The sequence below is a fragment of the Dicentrarchus labrax genome, unplaced genomic scaffold (assembly GCF_905237075.1).
Source record: "Dicentrarchus labrax unplaced genomic scaffold, dlabrax2021, whole genome shotgun sequence".
Taxonomy (NCBI): domain Eukaryota; kingdom Metazoa; phylum Chordata; class Actinopteri; family Moronidae; genus Dicentrarchus; species Dicentrarchus labrax.
This window is the reverse complement of record NW_026136718.1, coordinates 15150187-15164557: the sequence shown is the minus strand read 5'-3', so window position 1 is coordinate 15164557 and position 14371 is coordinate 15150187. Positions and strand designations below refer to the sequence as shown.

At 38.4% G+C, this 14371-nt stretch overlaps 1 protein-coding gene across 4 annotated transcripts in view; it reads left to right on the top strand.

The window, feature by feature from the left end:
* The window catches only part of pex5la (peroxisomal biogenesis factor 5-like a), a 93567-nt gene that overhangs the window by 49983 nt on the left and 29213 nt on the right, over positions 1-14371 (top strand). For 3 of the 4 annotated variants that reach the window (XM_051376049.1, XM_051376048.1, XM_051376046.1), the window contains 5 exons: positions 2855-2966; positions 9190-9399; positions 10851-10974; positions 11939-12032; positions 12315-12344. In XM_051376049.1, the coding sequence (XP_051232009.1) occupies positions 2855-2966; positions 9190-9399; positions 10851-10974; positions 11939-12032; positions 12315-12344 (570 nt within the window). The remainder of the gene's footprint in view (positions 1-2854; positions 2967-9189; positions 9400-10850; positions 10975-11938; positions 12033-12314; positions 12345-14371) is intronic. The other variant, XM_051376047.1, reaches the window with a different exon arrangement.

Below are 14371 nucleotides of genomic sequence, written 5' to 3'. Positions count from 1 at the left end.
ATCCACCTCATCATGAATTATAATTAGTTTTATTTTATTGCGGCTTAACTCTAATGTTCTTTGTTCATAAGAGGTTTAGCAGGAAGTCAGACCTCTCTGGAGTTTAATTGAACCCAAAAATAAGTAACATTACCATGTGGGATAACTCACTGTACATTTCTTTGTGTGAATGACTTTTTGACAAACTAAAGTCACATACAGACCCAGTTGCCAGTACACTAAGCTAAAACGAATGCAGTCAAATACAAAAGTCTTGCTATAAATCCTACGTTTGTAAAGGTAATAATGTTCAGCCTTAGTGAAAACTTTTTTAGAGAGGTTGATTCAACCGTATGCTCATTTTGAAGGCCTTAGTTTGTGCAGTTTGAGCTTCCCAGCAATGGTTTGCACTTCAAAATTTTTATTGGGTTAATAAGGTCAGAAGAAAAGAAAAAAATATTTAAAGGAAGAAAATTTTGAGTCATTGTTTGCAATTACTATTATTTTTAGCGGTGGGATCTGTGGGACAATGAGGTTGTAAAGCCAATGTCATTGTTAAATGGCTACTATAATGCCAAAGTATAATACAGGATGAATATACTATACATTTATAATTGTAAGGGCACATACAGCGTAGACACTCTATGAAAACCCCATTCAGCATCTTTCATATCAAGCATATGGCAGGTTGTGTGCAGTCCATTCTTGCTCGGTAATTAAACTTTTAGCACCTTCATTAAAATTCTGCTTGCGAGCACGGCCTGGAGAGCAACAATAGCAAATGTCATGTTTCGTCGCTGCCAGCATTATATACACGCTGCACAGGCTGACAACAGTGGTGGTGGCTTACCCTTTCACTGGGACAAAACTGGTTTTCACCTCCAAATCATGAAGCATTGGTTGGCAAATTGCGGCCAGCTGCACCTGGAGTATTGAGGCTTCAGGGTACCAATAATGAATTGGATGTAACCTATTCAGCTGCACTGGCAGGCCTACAAATTGGTGCATCACAAGCAAGGTGATTAGCATTTTCATGGTTTGGAAGGTGAGATAAGCAATAATGGCTAAGCAATTATTTTTTGGGATACATCCATCAGGTTTCTCTCAGCCCAGCTCATCTCAGTGGTTACCATGGGACGCACTCAGTAAGATAATGTACTGTACTGACCTCGGTCAACTTTCTCCTTTCTTGTCACATTTTAAGTTAGCTAATGTTAGCAACACACTAGGTAACTATCTAGCTAATCTACATCAATGTTAGCTAGGATTGCATTGTACATACTCAATCCTGGACCAAATTTAAAACATGTTATCCCCATTAGTCATTTCAACATGGGGACCAGGTTAAAAAAATTCCCAGATTTCTATTTAAAACAAGGAAAGTATCAGTGTAACAGCAGCACAGAAGGTTGAAAGATGTTTGTAGTTGTGTTTTTTATATCTGAAATGTTAAATAGTAAAAGCCCTGCCATCCATGGTCCGCCCACACAGCTGTTTTCACTTATCATGCCTGATTAAGCCTCTTCTGAAGGTGAGATCACGCCAGTTTCTGCTTCCCATTGCAAATGTCCAGTCAGCTTGAAAGATGGGGCTGGATTGACCTCTCATTCAGGAAATACTGATTGTTTATATTCTTGCTTATATTAATGGATAAAACAACAATAAAACAAGGAACAGAGAAGGAGGGATGTTTCCTGGCTGTAGCACAAGGACAGTGACAGAGGTTTGATGAGATGTCACGTAACTTACAACTTATAGACTGATGTGAACGAGCCGTGCTAATTCAAGCAGGTTATGTTTACAATCATCTGTGTCATTTCCTGTCCTGCCTGCTTTCTACCACACAACACGAAAAAACGTATTATTCTTATTGGTTAATGTAGTTTGTTGATCAATCACCTGTGTGGGTGTGTAGGGTCTTTAAACCCAAGTTTGACTAAAACTGCAACTCAAACTGGATTCCAGCACCATCAGTAAAATTCAAGCACATTTAGGCCTACACACATGAAAACCTGTATTCTATCTCACTACAGAACCTGTCCTCTCAGTCCAAATGCAGAAACAATAGCTCTGCAGGCAGCATCGTAATTACTAACATATTTAAAATGCCAGTTTGGATTCAAGAATATGGTTGGGATTTGCAGACCAGCTGTATGTAAAGACTTATTTATAGCACATGTAAAACATTGTCCAATTTCATGCCTTACCCTGTTTTTTCCCCCAGTTGCAGTGCTTTGTGTGTGCATGCAAACATAGTGGTGACATTGTGTGATGAAGATGTTTCAACATCAACCAATGGCCAGACATTAACTGTGTTTTGATGTCTGTCAAAAAAGCTTGAAAGCTGGCTGCAGATGCACAATTGGGCAACATCAGCTACCACTCAATATGCAATATAACCACATGCCAGTTGTCAAAAAATACTGGCACAAGTAGCAACAAATCAGTTTGCAAAGAGCAGCTACTGAGCCTGACTCAAAATATACAGTACATGATCGAATGTGGTCAAGAGAGTGAACAGTAGGGTCTCTCTCAAAAGATTTCAGTAAATAGTTTCTTCACATAAACACAATTGTTATTGAGCTGAGTGGATCAACACACATTTGAATAACTTCAGTGTATCTGTGTCAAGATGCTGTGAATAGATGATGTGCTGAAAAGTATCATGTGTGTTATTTTCCTAAAATGACACACAGGCACATTGAAACCCTTTTGCAATGCAGGGATGTCAGTAGGGACTCTAGTGTCTTCTGTATCATGACCAAAGGGCTGAACTTCACTTAATGTTAACATACCAGGGACTTTTGTAGACATTATGATGGAAGTTTTCATGCTGAGAGGAAGCCTGAACTGTCTTGTCTGTTTGCCCTTACAGCTGGTGAGTGAGCAACAAGAGAGCCGCCCGCTTCTTAGCCCTTCCATCGACGATTTCCTCTGCGAGACCAAGTGTGATGGGCTTTCCCGCCCAGTGACTTCCAACACAGCTGGTACAGTAAAGTTATTTTTCTGTCTGCAAAAGTGTGTCAAACTGATGACATGCAAACATACAAACCAGGCGCCATATCAAAAGAATAATATGTAATACAAATCTACAATTAGTCTGCAATATACAGAGGAACAGCTTGGTGATACCACACTGTGGTTGTTAACACGTGAGGGACTTGAATGACACATTGGATGCGGTCTCCTGTTAACAACATGTTTTTATCAACCATGGCAACAACACTGGAGAGGGGTTTCAGCTGTGCCATGTGTCTGTTAAATCAAAATCCTACCCATGACCACTGGTGTAGCAACTAGTGTATCTATATAGAGCAGTAGAGTGTATTATCTGATGTTGACATTCACAGCAAAGCTCTCTAGGAACCACAAGTTTGAACTGCAACCAGTAATGCATGGCTGCCTGCGCATTCATTTACCGTATCCCTGAAGTGCATAATTATGTTCATCAATGGACAATGCAATACCAGTTCTAATGAAGGTTCCTTCTTCTTTCCCAGTTAGCAGCAAATTAGTTACTGTAGAAGATCCTCTCGCTCTCTATTTAGTAACATACTCGTAAAAGATTAAAAGACTTTCTTGTCAGGTTTCCATCCTAGTGTAGTACAATTTTGAACTGAATTTACAGAAAACTGTCAATCTTTGTTTCCATCCACTACTGTTATGTGAATATTAGGAGTTGGGTGCACCAAGATAAAAAGTGGCACTGATTCTCCAGACAGGTGCCATTAAACCATTGCAGAAGAAGAAGAAGGTGACGTAATTAAAAGGGCGCCAATTAAAGGACCATTGTGTAGGACTTGGTGGCATCTAGCAGTGAAGCTGCAGATTGCAACTATTTGAATACAGCTCAGCCTTCCAAGAGTGTGAGAAATTACAGTGACCGCAAAACTCCTTTGTAGAGCCAGTGTTTGGTTTGTTCGTTCTTGGCTGCTGTAGAAACATGGCAGTTAAATATGGTGGACTCCGTAGAAGAGGACCCGCTCCCTCTGTAGATAAAAATGGCTTATTCTAAGGTAACAAAAACACAATGGTTCTTATTTTCATTATACACTAATGAAAACATACAGATATTATATTTAATTTCTGCCAACAGATAAATGTTACTTTAAACCTCAAATGATGAAATATAGAAGAATAGGATTTTTGTTTGTTGCATAGGTACATTTACAGAAAATTACAGTCAGTAAATTATTATTTATTACAGAATTTCTCCACATAGATTTCTGCTGTTTGTTGGGTTTTCATCTGCTGCTATATTTTGAGTCTGTTTACACCTGGTATTAACATGGGTCTTGGATGATCCGATCATAAGTGGACAGTTCCAAATACAAGAATAAACGGCCCCTGAGAAGTGTTGTTATCCGATCACTCAAACAACGAGGTGGTCTGGGACTCATTTGACCACATGTTTTTTAGTGTAAACACTGATGCTTCCTGGGCCACATTGAATGCCTGCCTACTCATCTTACATCCTTTAAGTACACACGAAACACGTTGTCTATTTGGTTCATTGTAATGCAAATTACGTGCTAGGGCTCTTTTACCTGCCAAGATAAGCAGCAGATATTGGTGAACACACGGTTTCAATTGATTCGACCAACAATCGAGACTCCAATTTTGAAAGTTTTTGAATGAAGAGAAACTTTATAAACTTTGTGAAACGCTATCTACGACAGGTTGTTAATTATTTGGGCTTTCTTGTAAATTCGGGAAACTTTACATGTTAAGTTATTTCTTACTTAGTTATTTCCCAGCGTGTTGTCTAGACAGCGGTACAACCTCCTCTACTGCCGTCCACTGTGAGTGACAGCCTATGGGAAGCAGAGACGTTTCATGGTGGGAGCAGGGCATACACTTTTACTTTCTCTGGCATTACTGCCTTTCTTCGTGATCTGTGATGTGAAAAAAACAGATTTCCACAGTCCTGCTCATAAAATTCAGTTAAAACATCCCACAGTGCACCAGGAGCTCTCCTGCAGGTCTGCTGACAGCACAGGTAAAAGTGATGGGCTAATTTGCCGCTGAACTGAAAAAAGGACAGTAATAATTGACATTGACTGACAACATTTTGATTAAAGTTAAGCCCTAAAAGTGTTTATTTGCATAGAGCGTGGTGAAGTGAGGTGTAAACTGACGTACTTACAACCATATAAACAGCCTCTTTGTCTCTTCAGTTTAAAGGAAGCTTCAGTGACGAATACTGTAAGTCTCGTACTTTATGCACTTTTTCAGCCAAGTGCAAAAAACGTTTGGGATATTCCGAATTGTTTCTGAAGTTTTCACATATGAGATGTTAGATCATGTTAGATGCCAGTAAATGCACTAAAAGATGTGGTCGTATAGGTAAAATATGAGACTTGAGTTTGGGATCCTTACAGTTTACTGTGGGGTAATTGAGCAGAGGACATGCATTGTATCGTATTTCTCTGTAAGATTGGTAAAAATGTATCAATGATAATATTAGCCTATTGAGTAACACACCTACCCACTACTATTCAAGGCATTACCCAAACTTATTTGGAATATAGCTTAATCGGTCTGAACATACTGTATACGCACAAGGGTAACATCTTGACATCAGTAAAATGTTCAAGTGTGTCTCCCTTTGCATTTGTGCAATGTAACTTTATCATTATCATTTATCACTATAACTTTATTATTCTATATAAATAATCTAAATATAATCTGGGTCAAAGTGTGTGTTGAGAAATTCAAAGTTCTGACTTTAGCAGATGCCAAGTGCCATCTTGGTTTCCACATGGATGGGACCTTGATCACTGAGCTGTACCATCTTTTGAATGACGATTTACAGAACCAGATTGCACAGCTGACATGTGTCATCTCCAAACTGGGCACTGACTGTGCCGATTCAGCTGGGCAAAGTATGGGGGACTGTTGTGGGAAACTCTCCCACCTTCTGTCTCCCCAATGCCTCCTGCTGCTCCTGCTGACAATGATTTAGGCATATAATTGGTTATGAATCTTAAAATTCCGCAAATGGTCAGACCCTGTCTTAAATTTTATCTATGTGGAATATTGGGAAAGTGTGTGTTGTTTTGGAAGGTTTTGGATAAATTCTTGTACAAATGCCAGTTGGTACAAATAGGGACAACACTGGTCCTCTCTGGTAGGCAGTTTTACATTCTCCATATGTTCACTTGGGTTTCTTCCAGCTGCTTTTGCTTTCCTCACACAGTCTAAAGACATGCAGGTAAAGTGGATTTTACTGTAGATGTCATTGTCTGTCAATCTGTTTTTACCCTGTGATAGACCGGCAGTAATTTCAGCACTGAATAACACTGAGCAGGAATTAGCAAGCAAAGAAAATCAATGATGAATGATAATTACCAGCTCAAATATGCTAATCCGCCTGAGGCCTACATCTTGTTGTGTTCTCTCTTGCATGCAGTTTTACTTCAGTCAGATTTTGAGGTGGATGACTATTTTTGCCCGTTGATATAATTTTAAAAACTTCATCATAAATTATACATTGGTTACATGGGTATCTGGGGGTTAGAAAAACTAGCCACTAGTCTAGTCTCTTCAAATGTTCAATTTAAGTAAGAAAATTAGTGCTGAGTCTGAAGCTATAAACTAACCTAATCGGCTGGTTTCCCCTATTATTGAGGAGAAACATCACTGAGAAAACACTCCTCAACACTGTAATGTCCTTCCCACTCTGGTTAGGATATCCATCATTATCCAGATGAAGGCTGAACCTCATTTATTCAAGAAGAGCCTCTCATCACCACCCCCTCATTGCATAAAATCCCCTGTCTTCAATACTCACAACTTTTTTTTCCCCTTTTGTCAGCACTTTGCTCCAACATGCTGGTTCAATAGTCACACAACGGTTCTCCTCTTTGAATTCTTCACAACTGATTGTTTGAGATTTCAGCGATCAATTCAGTGATTATTGTTTACTGAATGTAAAAGATTTAAGTGTGTGCTTTATTGCAAGCTGGAAACGTTAGCATGCCCGGCCAACCGGAACATCCACCGTGTTATTTCCCCCGCTGCATGGGAGCTGGCTTGCTGGCTAACATGACTCTCATAGTTAACACGGAAGCTCTGCTCTGATTTTGGACAGTTTACAATCACAATCTCAGCTGAACTTATTATCCAAGATCATGTTACATTTCCCAAACTCAGTTAGTCCCCCCCTCAAACCTTTTTGTCTTGTAAAAGTGAAACATACTTTTGTCCATTAACTGGTTAGTTGTCAAATATTCAAATAATCGGTAAGTAGTTTCGTAATTTTGAGTCAACTCCTTTGAAGGTTTCTTGGTGACTCAGTAACACTTCTAATCTGATGGGTCTGGGCTCTGAAAGGTTGTATTAGTATCTCCTTTCCCCTCTCACTACTCCATATTTTCTGTCAGTCATTATATTATAAAACTGAAAAGCTTAAGACCCAGTTAACATGGTCAATGGTGACACTGATTTGCTCACCATCAGTCCATTGGCCACCACAGAGCAAATCATTATCCATTAGATAAATATACATTATACAAGCATCCATTTAAAATATCCAGCTGATTAGGAAAACTTGCTTGTCTGTGCAATTGTCTTACTAGTCCCATCATTTCAAGTAGACTGGAGGGTGCCAAAACATTTTTGACATCATTGCCTTTTCATAAACAGCTTGTGTTTCTTTTTGATGCTGAAAACTCTTCAGGCAACCTTCCCCACGAGTGTGTCTCCCTTGATTTGTAATTGTACTTGTCATCTAAAGAGCACAAGGCATAGAAGACGAGCATACTCTCTAATTACGCAGAGATTCCAGTCAACAAATGCTCTCAGTTGGTTGTCATGAAACAGCGGCATGCCAATTATGCAGTCATGTGTCTGTAGTTTTGAGTTCACATTGCACGAAAGACACAGTCAGGGTCCTTGGAAATAAACTTTGTAGGTTCCTCAAATAACCAATGCATGAAAATGCTTTTTTACTGAGGTTATGAACTTACCCACTGAACTTACTTCTCTTACCATGGGTCTACAAGGTTTCCGTCAAACATATGTTCATAAAGATCCAGTGTCAAAACCAAAGATCATTAGAAATTATTGAATGTTAGTAAACATAGAAAACAACTTCATTTAAACAGCCAGATGTGCTTCATATAGAATAAGCGCATTACACTGACAATGTAATGTGATGCCACATGTACAATGGATTAAGAAGTGACAACAAGTTTTGAAAATGCAGTCACAGAAAATTTCCCATTCAGAGGGAAAACGTCTCCTAGAATTAGGAACCTCTGTGTGTAATTGACGCAATTTGTTTTATTCATTCATTTATGACAACACAATTGGCAACAACAGCCAGCTGTGGGATATAATGCCAATTTGACTCACACCACACCACCACAACAAATTAAATTACCAACACAGAAATAATTCAATAGACAAAATATGAAAGAACTGTGGGTGTAAATAGAGAAAAATCAGCAGGGGGAAGAAATAGGCAGTGTGATTTACAATGAAAGACATCTTGTAGATACAAAGGCTTCTGGAAATTCACAATACTTATTCAAATCAAACATCCTCTTAGTTTTACTGAAACCTGGCTATCAGCATGGAGTTTTAACACTGTGAGACAGTCTGTAGCCATGAAGCTGACATGTAGCTCACAGACAAAAGTTGAGCCACTTGACAGAAGGCTCTGTCCTTCTTTGCCGCTCTACCAACCTGAGATTGAATTACTTAATTGACCAAACTGGATCTCCTCAAGGGGCTGCCTTATCCTTATCAAACTGTGCAGTGGTCTGTAGTATATTTAGATTCTCTGAAAAGAGCAGCAGCAAATTCTTTAGATGTCTGCTGATGGCAATACCGTGACAGCTAAAGTACCCTTGACAGCTCAACTCATGAGTCAGAAAATGTGCAGATCAAAATCAAAGCTTCACGCAGCAATGTGAAAGTGAAATTGTTCTATCTTATAACAAGGGGAACGTTAAGCATGTGAATATGATGTCACATGCCTCAACCTTGGCATAACCACAAACTAAAAGCCGAACTATTGAGATTTAAGAAGAAAAAAGATCACTCAGATGACCATCATTCACAGGTTGAATTTAAATTAAAACTCAAGCATTTTTATGAACCAGCAATAAACACAGAAGTTATATTGGTGGTGCAATTTACAGTACATTCACACAATGCCTCTATGAAAAGAGGAAGACTTAACTACTGTAATTTCCCTTTCAGTTCTATCTTCAACACTGGACCTGCTGGATCTCAGTGAACCTGGCGACAGGAGGAACAGCAAGGACAGGAAGAGTCCCCTGTCATCCCGGGGCAACGGCCAGAAGAACAACGCTCACAAGAAGAAGACGGATGAGACGGAGCTGATCCAGGTGGAAGTTGAACAGACAGGACCGAGCATGAGAACCCCAGAGAGGGCATCACTAGACTCAGGTAGAGATGGACTGTAAACTTTTTTCACAATGTTTTAGAAGAGCTGTATAGAGTCATATAGATGCATTCCTCACATGCAATTTATGGACAAATTATAGTTCTGTGATAGTGATGCAGACCAACCATCGGGTACTTCGCATGTACGAAAAGTCCTGCTACAGAGGAACAGCAACACCCTCGTACACAGTGAAAAAAACAACCCATACACTGGAGATGATAGCCTCTATTACTATGAAATATATCTGTACCACCAGTAATTGAAAACTGTCAAATGCTAAATGCTGACATCAAATATACAGTCAGATTCTTGTTTACCTCTCTTTTGGTCAGATCCTTTCTGAATTAAATCAAAATTTGCCGATTTCAGTATTTTATTCATGCGAAGTTCTTGTACAGCTGTTTGTGTTTGAATCAAATTTAATTTTGTTAAATATTTTCGAGTACAACATGTTTAAATTTCTCAGTGAGTAAAGTTTTTTTCTAAAGGTTTGTTGTGGTATCCCAAAATTCAGATTTCAAACAAGACAAGCCCTTTATGTTATGATTCAGTTACCATTCAGGGTATTGATTCTATAGCATAGATGGCGTTTGATTTCATACCGCATGCAGTAGTTAGTGTACAGTGTCTTTTTTGACTTTTCACTCTAAATGTGTATTTCATCTTATCTATTCTATAAAGATTAAATCATGCCACCCAGTACCCTGACTTGTTTTATCTTGCTATCAACCACTTCACCCAGTTTCTCAAATGACATAAAGCTCCCACAACCCCCCAACCCATATATACCCCAACAAGTTGGAATACCATCATCTCCACAAACTGACCTCACACACGTTCAAGCTAGGCCAAAGAAGGATCTTGCCAATTTACTGTAATGAAAGGGATCATCTTAAAAAGACATTAAGAGGAAACTGCCAATTAGTTTCATATTTGCCAGTTGAAAAGGTTAAAGTCTTCAATGAGAACTAATGCAAAGTGAGTCAAACTACAGTGTGGTGAATAATTCATGGCAGTAGATTGATTATAACTTTAGTGTCATTTACCGCAAAATCGTTGTCCTGTTAGAATTGTGGACAGATTGTTTTTTAGTTTAGACACACACAACAACAATTGTCTGACTGTTTTCAGCTCAGTTTGTCCTATCATAAGATTCCATTAATGCTTGTAATCTGGTGTTAAAAGGTTTTTTTTTTTAACTAATGGGAAATCATAACTAGTTACTTTTTAAATTAGTGTTATTTTTGATGACATTGGAAAATGTAAATGTCTTTTTATTTGCTTTTTACAAAGCTAAAAACACATTAACAGATAAGTGATTCATTTAATCAAAGGTGAGGGTGTGATGAGCAACCAATTAAACAAAACAAATCAACTTAATTTGCCTCCTTTGTTGATTCAGTCTATTTCGTGATTATTATTTTATTCCTAATTATTTTATTACTGCCACCAGTTACCATTGGTTCACCGTTGGATAAATGGGAAGAGCTGAACCCCAATCCTGAAAGGAATGCCAACAGAAAATGGAAGTTGGAGAGACGGCGCTCTTCTAAAAATTCCTCCAATGAGTTTCTGTGGTAGGTTGTCCTAAAACAAATTTCACCCAAGGGATCAATAAAGTATTTCTGATTCTGATTCTGATTCTGAACAGGCAGAACTATATTAAACAACTCCACGCCTCTCAATTTACATCCAGTGCCATTGCAGGGAATATTGTTCCGTTTATGTAGCAAAGTACACATTGAGGTCAAGGAGGTTGGGGTGTTTTGATAAATGTGTAGCACATTAGACTTCATGCAGGAGACAGTCAGACAAAATCAGTGACTAACTGGAGTATTTAGCAGCTATAGAGTAAGATATTTCTCTCAGGAGTTGGTGGAGTTAAAAGGAGAGGGAATATTGCATTCACTTACATTCACAAGGTGGCCAGAAACACAACTCTAAATGATGCTAAAGTTCCTCCATATCTGCTAGATGTGGTCGAGGACCACCCAACTAGAGCCGAGGGTCTGTCCTAGGCAGTTTTTTCTTGCCGCCGTCACCAAGTGCTTGCTCATGGTGGGAACTGTTGGGTCTCTGTAAATGATGTTATGTTCGGTCTAGACCTGCTCTATTTGAAAAGTGTCCTGAGATAACTTCTGTTATGAATTGGCACTATACAAATAAAATTGAATTGAATTGAATGCGTGATTTAGCAACTGTTTTCCACCATGCTAGCTATGTTACCTTTATAAAGGATGTTTACAGGTTGTTGTGATGTTGTGATACTAAGTATTTTAGTATCCTATCCTTAACCATACAATATTATTTTATATTAATATTATTTTAATTTGCTAAAACGTTTACTATAACATAGCTGCCAGTTGTTTTTTCATGTGGAAGCACCTGGATTTGGAATCGGGCTTGAAATGTCCCTCAAAAACTGGTTTACAGGTGTAATGCTGAAATCTTCTTTTAATATACTGAAAAATATCAGAAATGTTTCATCCATATCACGTTGAGTCTATGTCATGTAAACCACCTGTCTCTCTTCTACTTTAGGTCCATAGACTGTAAAACCCAATTAGAGCCATCAAATAAGAACTCCTTGGAAGCAAATACCAAAGTCGAGCCAGAGTCCGCCCTAGCAACTCAAGTAAGTGCTCAGTTTGACAGAAGCAGGCAGTAATCATCATGATTGTATGCTCTGTCTGCACTTGAAATCAACATTCTTTTGAAGTGAGAAAGCTTTCACACATCTTCTGATGGTTAAGCCTTCATAATAATTTCATTAAATGATAAATTTGACCTATTTAGCAACTGCATGTTAATGCATGAAAATGTAGCCTTAATACTGAATGTTGTTTTTTAAAAAAACACCCTGTTGTGTAGGTGTTTACCCATCATTTTCCTAACACCTACAATTCTTCCATTTCAGCTCAACAGGCAGTATATTAGTGGAAGACATGTAAGCCTCCCTATGCATCCTTTCATATAATACTGAAAGACTTCAACATTTGCACCAGAAAAGAAAGCATCACACCATCTCATAAAAATCTGACTTAAAAGACCAAAAAGAGAGAGTTTGCATTGAAGCCAAAAGGAAATCTAGATATACTGTTGGCCTTGAGATTGTTCCTTTGTGGTGCTACGAGGTCCAAATGTCAAGCGCTTTCCTCCTGAGTTGATGTCTCTGTGTAGGTCTGCATAAGGGGTCTTGTTTCCAGACGCCATTATTAGATTAATAGCCGATGAATTATTCAGCAGCCTTACTCTGAGCCCATTAGTGCTGATCTCACCAAGCTAGCTAAACATACATCACCTTTTCAGCGCTCCAATAAATAATAGATTTGAGATTAAAGATAACTGTCCGAGATGGAGGGAAGTTATTGGCAAACAAACAGACTATATTTGTTTTTCCCAGGAGTTACATAATAGCTGATAGAGATACTTTAAAGAGTGGTTCTAGTTTCCTTCTTGGCAGGTACCATACGCACACACCAACAGAAAATGCATGCAAAGAAGGGAGGCGTGTGTTGCATGGGATTTACATACACTGAAATGACACAAGAAAAAAGAAAAATTAGAGCCTTAAGGAAAAATCCACCCTCATTCAGTGATTGTTCAGTGTTCAGTACCATTAGTTTGAAGTGCACAATACACTCCATGAGTGACTAGTTGTATATTAGTAAGAGTATGAAAGTTTATTCTTGACCTCAAGATCAATATGTGACATTACAAAATAGATTTCAAATGCATCTCACTGACTTTTTTGGTACCCTATTGACCGTTCGCTAAACCCATCCCCTGAACAGTGACTGTCCAATGACAGCTTTAGTAATTGGAGTTTGGAGGGTATTGCACTTATTTTTTTCTTTCCAATACCAGCATTTTATTTAGTATTTACCTCTACTAAAATAAGCTGCAGTACGTTTGTGGGTTTACAGGTTATGTTTAAAAAAATCTTCTTTACGTTAAATACATAGTTTGAAATACAAACAAATATGTAACAAGCAACAGCCAAACAGGCTGAAACAAAACAACACTTTGATACGGGTGAACTAGCTCTTCACCACAATACAAGAACAACTCTGTCTTTACTTCTGTGTCTTCTAGCTATGAGTCATCAACTGGCACTGCTGACTTTAGCCTCAGTCTTTTAGCACGACGTCATAAACGTAGCCATCAAATGCATATTTAAAGACCCCTTTTAAAGGATTCTGGTTTCAAAACGAGTCAGCTTGAGAAAGTGTTCTCAAACTATTCATGTAGCTAACATTAGCTTCATTAGCTAGATAGCTATAGTTGATAAAATCTACCAGCAACTGTTGTAATGTCTCCACTGAAGCCGCTTTTGTCTGCCTCTGTATAAACAAGAATGGAAAGTGTGACAGGCGTAGCAACAGTAACTAAGCAGGCAGGGCTTACTGAAGACAATCTGCTTTGTCTACTTCAGTGTGTTTTTTTCTAGATGTAAACCTGGTGTTGGAAATTAAAGGTTGAAATATAGACAATATTACTCACTGATGATCAAGGTAATGCTTCTGATTGGAAATACACCATCAGGCATTTCATTCTGGTCTATTGCCAGGGAATTAAAATAAAAAAATACAACCAGGACACAACAAAAACACCAGTTTTTTTAAATAGTGTTACAGTGTTTGGGTGGATTTTTCCTTTAGCAAGCCTACTACAGTACACTGTAGTTTCTTCACGCAACACAGCAAAGACTATAGTGAGATTTACTTTTAACACTGCATGCCTTTTGTTTTTGTAAATAAAAATATTCTATCTGATCTATGATAAATGGATGAGGCGATTTCCATTATTACTGAGATCAAAGTCTTGCATAATGGTAGTCTGTAGAGATGGGAATTTATACAGGTACTGGCTGACCTGACTGCCAAGCAGCCTATTCTGGGGGAAGTCACTGACTCCACACACATTCCTCAGTCAGTAATGGATTTGGTAGCCATGGGATACATACAGTCATTG